Raw genomic sequence first — 9,275 nt, forward strand, 5'->3', positions numbered from 1 at the left:
TCTTTCCATATCCACTGTAAATGTCCCCTCTTAACATCTGCAGCAGCCGCTCACTAACACAGGAGATCTGGAGCTGTGTGAGCATGTGACCACACCAAAGAAGAGTAAAAACAAAAAAAAGGTATTTACATTGATAATGTTTATCAACAGTATGCAACATGTGTATACAGTAAGTGGGGCAGAAGTCAACGTTTTGAACCCTGTTTATTTTATCCTTTCTTACTACTTTAAAATTAAAAACAAATGCAGCCACCACATTTAAAGACCAATAAGGCGTAATATATTACATTTTTGGTTTGGGTTTAGATACGCTGTAGCCTCCCTGGAGGTATTCCCGAGTGTAGCTCGGGGTAAAGTTTCAGTACCACAAGCAGTAACCCCGAGCTACACTCGGGCTTACCTGTTCTTCTCTTACCCTGTCCTGCGCTCCCGCGATGCCCCTCCTGCAGTGTCCCCTGTAATGTCCTCCGGCGGATGCCGGCATCTGTCTTCTGGGTTCCGTCCCCTGCGATGTCGGGACGTACGGGAACGGAAGGAAATTTGAAAATGACAAAAAGTGCATTCACTAAATTCGCTAAAATAACATAGTATAACATTACTGTATCAAACCATTTTGCATACATTTTGTCCCTAGTGCTTTGTCCTGTGCCTTGCCTACATTTTTACTGTTCTTTCTGCCTGGAAACTGAGAAAGTCCATGGCGTCCAAAAAGCGTCACTTTAGGTCAAAATCGGTTTTAGACCAGCTAGAGAACAGCGATAGTAAATTAGAACTACTTGCAGAATTGAGTGATAATGATTTGTGGGGAAATTCGTCATCAGACACAGAAAACGATTTTGCGACTTTGCTCTGTGATGTGCGAACTTGGCGCTATATTTCAAATTTCAGTGTTTTTGGTTTGATTATATTATTGAATTAAATTTATTATTATTATTGTAATGGTGTGCCAGGCTTGCTCCTCTCCCTCATTGCAGCTTCCCCCACCTCTCCCCCCTCTCATCCTGTCACGGCTCTTTGAAGCTGAACCACCCAGGATGAGAGGTGGGCCACGGCCAGGGAAGGGGTGAGCCCCCCCACTGAAATGTCTGGGCCGCGGCAGTCAACCTGATGCCGCACGGCCTCGATGAGTACAGCGTGGGCACAAGAGCTTCCCGCACTCTGCGCCCACCAGTGACAAAAGCCACGCTCACGAGAGCACGGCCCGAGTAAAGGGGGCGTGCATCTTTGCCCCGGCAACGTGGCGCTGGGCAACCCAGAAGCGTCCCACGCGGATTTAAAAAGGCCAGCGCGGGACTAGGCCGCTCTCTCTCTTCCTCCCGTGCCGCTGTTGGAGTACAAGCCGCTGGGAGGCCCGGGTGCGGGGACCGGGCCTCCGCAGCCATCCCCGCTGAGCACTCTGTAGGAGACTCCTCCAAAGGTCAGAACCATCCCAGGCATAGACCCTGCACAGCCAAGATCCTGCCGAACCCCTGCAAGCCTGCTGTGTCCCTACCTGCTGAAGCCCGTTGTGTCCCTACCGGCTGATCGCTGGGTCCCTGGGAAGCTGCCCCTGTCTGTTGATTGCTGGGACCGTGGAAAGCCGCCCTGTCTGCTGATCGCTGGGGCCCTGGGAAGCCGCCCCTGTCTGCTGATTGCTGGGTTGCTGGGAAGCCGCCCTGTCTGCTGATCGCTGGGGTCCAGGGAAGCTGCCCCTGTCTGCTGATTGCTGGGCCCCTGGGAAGCTGCCCTGTCTGCTGATCGCTGTGGCCCTGGGAAGCCGCCCTGTCTGCTGATTGCTGGGTCCCTGGGAAGCCGCCCTGTCTGCTGACCGCTTTGTCCCTGGAAGCCGCCTGCTGCTGAGTGTCCGCAAGTCACCTACCCCCCTGGAAGCCGCCTGCTGCTGAGCATCTGCAAGATGCCTATTGTGAGTGTCCCTAGAACCTATGAACTGTCCCTATTGTGTGCTCAGACCACCCTTGTCATGAACTGCCCTATTGTGTGCTCAGGCCACCCTTGTCATAAAATGCCCCTATTGTGCGCTCAGACCACCCTTGTCATGAAATGCCCCTATTGTGCGCTCAGACTACCCTTGTTTGAACTGCCCCATGGCTTGCCTGGAGTATAGCTACCTGGACTGCCCCCCCCAGTGCTTGAGCCATCGCTACCTGTTGAGTCCCCGTGAGGCTGCTGTTGTCCCTAGAAATCCCGTTGAGTCCCTGTGATGCTGCTGTTGTCCCTAGAAATCCCGTTGAGTCCCCGTGAGGCTGTGGTTATCCCTAGAAATCCCGTTGAGTCCCCGTGAGACTGCTGTTGTCGCTAGAAAGCTGTGTGGGCACTGTCCTGAGCACCATGAATTGTCCTGATTGCGTGCCTTTCATAGTTCAATAAAGCGTCGTGTGTTCCCCGTCTTCTTTGTGTGTTCTGTCCTGCCTAATAATTATATTATTATTTTTTATGATTATTTATTAAATTATAATTTATGATTTCGTGTTTCAAATTTTAACATACCCGGGATGTTTACTAGACTCTTGTTCGGACAGATTTCAGTGAGTTATTCCTGAAAATTACAGGCCTACAATAAAAAAAATACATATTTCCATGCAAAAAAATGTACCGCTTGAGCACAGAAATATGGAGATAATCAGACCGCTAAGGAGGTTAAAGTATTATGTAAATAATTACCAAACATATGTGGTATTCTTCACTGTCTTTATTTTCTTACTATCAATCAGAGACATCATTTTGATACTGCAGTTGTTAAAATGTTATAGTTTGATTAAGGGAAGACCACCATGAATGCAGATTGTTTTTACAATGGTCTTCTATGATAATTTTATGGGAGTACCCAGTTTTTGATTACTACTACACAAGGTAGATGATATTATTCTTACCATGGCAGCAACGTCCACTTTGATACCAGCGTATAAGGATGTACAGGGCAGTAGCTCCAAGCATTACTGTCAGACTGCTTCCCAACACCACACCAAGAGCATCCACCATGACTGAAATAAAGCATAGAGAAAGAAAATGTATAGTTAGATATACAATCCAGTCTTGGCAATGGGCCCAAGGTCCATCTACACTTGAATTTCAGTCTTGTATTCAAGTGATCAAACTCATGGAAATTCTAACAGCCCAACTAAATAATATACTTTCTACCTATGAATGAGTTTGGGACCCATGGACCTGCTTCGAGGCCCCAACCCAAGATGTCTTGCAAAAGTTGTCCCATCTCTCCCCATATTCCCCTCCAGCTCCCCACTAACCTTCTCTTCTATTTCATAGTTACGTTTCTCTCTCCTTCCCTCAAATTCTTTTGCTCTCTTTCTCTCTCTCTCTTTTTCTTTTTCTTAAATTTCTTGTATTGTTTTCTATAGCATGAGTACAGATTTTGGTCATGTTATCAGAATGCAATCACAGGCTATTGTTCCATGTGTTACTTTATCGCTACATGTTACCTATATGACCTAATGGACAGGTCTTGAGATGATTTCTATATCTGCATAGTAGCCAGGTACTTCACCTACATTTTTTCGTTGTATTTGATATCTCTAATATTACCTAGGGTGACTACTTTTCTTGTTTTCTGCAAATGCTGAGTAAATGCTTGATTTATTACTCGCTTATCTCAAACTGTGATTATTGTAATGTGAAAACCTGCAGCTCTGGAAAATAATTTTCTAATTTTGTAATAAATAAAAAATGACATTAAAAAATACACCAAAAAAACCCTAGAGTGTATTGTCTCTTTTCACACCTTTTGTGTAAAATAGCTCAGGTTACTGCATACTACATTCAAACAAATACTCAGTGTGGGGAATGTGGATGTCTTTTTCATGTGTGACAAGGGTGACAACAGCACCCACAAAGGAGCCACAAGTGATCTTCAAAATTTGTACACTGTTGACTCCAATCCAATTGAAATTGGGTTTGCCAGTTTGCTCCTAGCTTTAAAAAAATGGAGCCAACTCAAGTTTCTGCCAATGTATGAGGAATTATAGTATTCTTACAAAATGCTGCTGTTCTAGCCCTAGCCCTATTCATTGAAAAACTGATTGTACTAATCAGAAGCATTGTAAACTACAGAGCTCTGAGGACATCTAGTGGTATTCTTAATATTTGTACAAAATATGTAAAGTAGGCATAAGTATCAGTGTCATCTTCTGTATATCCGTTCCTACTTAAATTAAGAATGATCTTCAATTTCTATAATATTGAGAAGCTTGGCTACTGTAATGGCTACTTAAAGCGATACTAAACCATCAGTTTTTTTAAGCACATTTAGCAGCTGATTTAATCATTTACAGCTCGTTTATGCTTGAGGAGTGGGCAGTAAAAACATGCAATTGAGCAGCTATGGCTCCCCCCAACCACCCACCCTTAAACTCCAAATGCATGGGCGTGCTTTGTTCCATCGTAGCAGAAAAAAACGATCCCCCTGTCATGTTTAGTGGGCTTTTACAAGGTTAAAACAGGTGGTGAGCAGGTGACATATTGCCTTCTCACAGCCAGTCAAATGCCTTTGAAAAGCCATCTGTTTGCAGATCACTTTCCAGAAGGTACAGCAGTGACAGCAGCATGTGTAAATGCAGACTTACTGAGTATGCAGCTTTGTTATCTTTTAATCCTTACCTATGTTGCAGTTTGAGCTGGTGCTATAATCACTGTCCCATGTTTCCTGTTTCATGGTGGCTCCTTTCTCACAGCATCCTATGGAATCACCCTTGCATGCAGGGACTGGAGATGTGTCCCCCTACACTTTCTGCATCAATGGAAACACACAGCCCCATAGATTAGGATGGCAAGACACTCCAGTGCTCCTCCCTCCTATTCCCCCCTCCTTTTTCCAAAGGAACAGACAGGCTCAGCATGGTGAAAGCAGGAGATTGCAGCATTGAATAGTGTAAACTGCAAGTGCTAGGGTAAAAATGTTAACAGATATTTTACTAAGGAATGTTTTTTTTTATTTTGCTTAATGTGTTAAGCTAAACTGTGCTGAGGGTTTAATACTACTTTACATTGACACTAAACTCTGGTTTAAAAAACATATACTTAATTCAAGTATGTATTCTTAACTCATAAAAGTACCTTCTGTTGCTTTTAGTCTCCTCCAAATCTCCTCCAAGTCCTTTTTTAAACAAAGTTGTCAATTAATAAGATCTTCCCAACAGAGAGTATGGTCATTGATTTGATAGCAAACATGGATACTTTCACTGGCCGCATTGTTCTGGTGTCACTGGGACTGGTGTAGTGGCAATCAGGGACACTGTGGCTGGCTGCACTGGTCTGGTGACACTAGCACTGGTGTGACTAGCAATCAGAATAATGTTCCTGGCTTATACTACCTCTGGTGACATTGGACTGGTGTGGCAGTCATCAGGACACTGTTGCTGGCTAACACATTGCTAGTGAGAAGGAGCATTGTTATTTGCTTACACTGGAGTTGATGACACTGGGACTTATTTGGATAGCAATCAGGCACATTGTTACTAGCTGGTGTGGCAGTGATCAGGAACACTGTTTCTGGCTGCACTGGTCTGATGACACTTAGACTGGTGTGCCTAGCACTTAGGGACACTGTGGCTGGCTGCACTAGTTCAGGTGACACTCTGACTGGTGTGGCTAACAATTAGGGACACTCTGGCTGGCTCTAGTGCAATGTAACATTTGCTGGTGTGATCACAGTACAGTATGTTTGTTTGTATACTCTGCTTCCTCCAAAAGCCAATTGGTGCAAGAGAGGAAACACTTTGCAGGCTTCAAAATGCAGTTTTTGTTTACACATGTGATCGCAGTGATTGATCACAGTGATCACATGCTGCAGTGCCAATTTGACTGGCTCTATACCAGTGATGGTGAACCTTTTGGAGCCGAGTGCCCAAACTGAGTCCCAAAACCAACTTTTTTATTGCAGTGTCAACACTGCAATTAAACCTGAGACACAACACTTTCACTACATAGAATACATAACACATTGTGTTCAATCACTCCAAATGACTCTGTTCTGGCCTCTTGGAATGATCTTCCAATATCTGTTTTCATTTTTGCTTTTTTTGCTGTAGTCATTTTTTTTGGTGTTCAAGACTGGAGTCTACAAAAATATAAAATTAAAAAAAAAAATGAAGCATCCAATACAAATCTATCCCTATACCAAAAATAGATACCACTGTTAGTTAACACTAAAGAATTGGATATTCCCTGAATCAACAATCTATGTCAGTAATTCACAGCTGGAGTTCCTCTTGAATTTGCTGACCACCAGCACAATGGGGCAATGTTACACTGACCACCAGCACAGAGGGGCAATGTTACACTGACCACCAGCACAGATGGGCAATGTTACACTGACTACCAGCACAGAGGGAAATGTTACACTGACCACCAGCACAGATGGGAAATGTTACACTGACCACCAACACAGACGGGCAATGTTACACTGACCATCAGCACAGACGGGCAATGTTACACTGACCATCAGCACAGATGGGCAATGTTACAATGACCACCAGCACAGACAGCCAATGTTACAATGACCACCAGCACAGAGGGGCAATGTTACACTGACCACAGCACAGACAGGCAATGTTACACTGACCACCAGCACAGAGGGGCAATGTTCCTAATGCTGGAGATTTAAATGGGGGGCAGCACAACACTAAAACATTAAAAGAATGTCAGTCTCAGTTAAATATGTATAAAAGCTCACATCCAGTACAGCAAATTGGCATTCTTGTTTGTAGCAGCTAGCTGCTGTAGCAGATCCACTGCAGGCTGACCGCGCTGGCTGAAGGCACACTGAAAGCTCTGACAAGAGGCTAGGGAGGTAGTCGTGGCTTGTGACATCATCGGCTGGCACCACAACCGTGCATGCGCAGGACCCTATGTTCAGCTGCAGGGCAGTAGCAGGGTGACTTGGCTCGCATGCCGGCAGTGAGGGCTCTGCTGCGGCATGCCTACCATAGGTTCGCCACCATGGCTCTATACCCTTGTTTTGTGATCTGATGTATCCAATGCACACAGTGATCACAGAGAATGCTTGTGTGTGTATTTTAAAACAGCCTCCATCCTTAATGAAGCAGCTGTCAGACCATTTTTATACAGTGGCCAGACAGCAAGTGGTTAAAGGACATGGGATTAAGAGACAACTGGGTTATTCTGCCACCTGCAGGATTGGACACTGGCAAACAAAAAATAGCCTGGTCTAACTCCTCCCATTTCCAATATGCCTTAGTTTAATATAAAAACAGCACTAGGAGTAAGATCACAAACACAGAGGAGTAGAATTTGTGTCCTTCATTTAACTCCAAGAAACAGCTTTTTACAATAAGTACAAAAATATTTCTCTTTCATTACACAGGATTCAGACACAATTGGGTTGTCCAAAACCAGTCAAACTGATGGCTGACCAACAGTAACAAAACACTAACCGGTTCACATAACAAAACTGTCAGGGCCTGGACCTCGGACCTCTACTGTGTCAGGCAGTAACTCTTCTCACTGAGCTACCTGGGATGCTGGACAACACTCTGCCTGAACTATTTGACAATCCTGCCTTGTGCCTTGTTTTCTGATGAACTCCTTGCTCCTCCCATGAACTTCCTGATTTAAGCCATGTCTCTGCACTTCCTGGTTGCCAAATTATTGTGCCTTCTCCAGTCAGTATCTCACTTTGTCTCTCCTGCTGCCATCCATACCTTTGCTACTGACCTTTGGCTTGTTACTTGACTACGATTCTGCCTCATCCCAACCTGCTACCGCTTGTTACCGACCCTTGGCTTGTTCACTGACTACGCTTCTGCTGGATCCCTACCTTCCATATCTGCTACTGGATCCTGGCTTGCTCACTTCCTGCTCGAGTGATCCTGGTACTAACACACAGCAAAATCCATCTCCACCATCAGGAGCTCTGGTGAATACCAGTTAGTGCTTAGACCCCGCACCTCAGGTGAGCCTGTGTCATTTCCCAGGGTGACCTGCTTGTTTACCTATCCTGTTGGTTGGTCTGCTGCTATAGCTACTGGTCTCTGAACTTGACCTCTCACCATGACAAAAACAATAAAACTAAGAGTTGTAGGCTTGAAGCTGGCATCAGATAAGGCTTGAACATCCACCTGGTAGAACTTAGAAAAGGTGTAAACAGACGACTAGGTGGCAGCCATGCAAGTTGCCTGATGTTGAAAAGCCCACTCACAGGTCTAGTAGAGTGAGCTTTTACAAGACAGGGTGAAACCTGATCCTTAAAACTATGAGCTGGAACACTGATCTGGCTGAGCCACTGAGAACTGGTGCAAAAAGAAGCTGCTTCCCCTTTAGGAATGACAAACAGTGAGTCAGACTTTCTAACAGAGATAGTGACTGAGGTAAACCTGATAAGCACAAACTACATTCAGGCAGTAAAAGGAAACTTCCTTCCAATGTACTGAAGTTGGACAAACAGACAGAAGAACAATGTCCTGGTTGAGGTGGAAGGCCAAAACCATCTTTGGAAGGTAGAAAGCTCTAGATCTCAACACTGCCTTATCCTTTTGTATAGCTGGCCATACATTTAGCAATTTTCTTTCCTTCAACCACAGACTGAAGGAAAGAAAGAAAATTGCTTGATTCCCCTATCAACAAAGTCAGTGTTTATGGGGGAATCCCATCTGCTATTGTGTTGTGCTGGCAGGGAGCCTTCTCCACCTGCAGAATACAATGATCACTGCTGGCAGCTATAGCCGCTGGCAGTGATCGATAAAAAAAAAACCTGACAGGCTGCTTGTATTGAAGTCAGACGATAGATTGACTTCAGTACAACCGGCCTTCCTATAGATGGATCAAAATGCCAACAGTTCCTGCTGAAATGCCCACATTTCAATATGTATATGGCCAGCTTAAGACTAGAAACAGTTCTTTACAGGACATAGCTGTGAGTTCAGACACATCTCACAGAGGTTAAGGTAACAGGTTAAGGTAACAGAGAAGCAGGGGCGGACTGACCATTTGGAAACTCGGGCATTGTCCAAGGGCCCGGGGTCAGTAGGGGGCACCATGAGATGCCCCTGGTACCTTTTTCATAGGCTTTTTTGAGTTTGGGCAAGAACACAGGGGCCCCATGATCCCCTATAGTCCGGGGGCCCCATGAGTTGTCAGTATGCCCCTGCAAGGAAGGCAACTTTGTAAGTGAAGGTGGAAAGGGAAATATCCTTCATAGATTGAAAAGGTGTTTTTTTGAAATGTTGACAGAAGCAAATTCAAATCAATCACAGGTGGTGGCACAGGAGAAGCTACATGAGAGACATCCTGTACAAAAGTGTTAC

At 44.9% G+C, this 9,275-nt stretch overlaps 1 protein-coding gene across 1 annotated transcript in view; it reads right to left on the bottom strand.

Moving 5' to 3' along the window:
- The window catches only part of SMIM35 (small integral membrane protein 35), an 81,595-nt gene extending 76,801 nt beyond the window's left edge, over positions 1-4,794 (bottom strand). Inside the window, exons 1-2 of the mRNA XM_089660943.1 lie at positions 4,612-4,794; positions 2,871-2,981 (exon numbers count right to left, since the gene is read on the bottom strand). Coding sequence (XP_089517069.1) covers positions 2,871-2,981; positions 4,612-4,666 — 166 coding nt within the window. The 5' untranslated portion in view covers positions 4,667-4,794. The remainder of the gene's footprint in view (positions 1-2,870; positions 2,982-4,611) is intronic.
- Between the last annotated feature and the right edge of the window lie 4,481 nt (positions 4,795-9,275).

The sequence above is a fragment of the Staurois parvus genome, unplaced genomic scaffold, assembly GCF_062004578.1.
Source record: "Staurois parvus isolate SC_StPar_1 unplaced genomic scaffold, SC_StPar_1.0 ptg000032l, whole genome shotgun sequence".
Classification (NCBI taxonomy): domain Eukaryota; kingdom Metazoa; phylum Chordata; class Amphibia; order Anura; family Ranidae; genus Staurois; species Staurois parvus.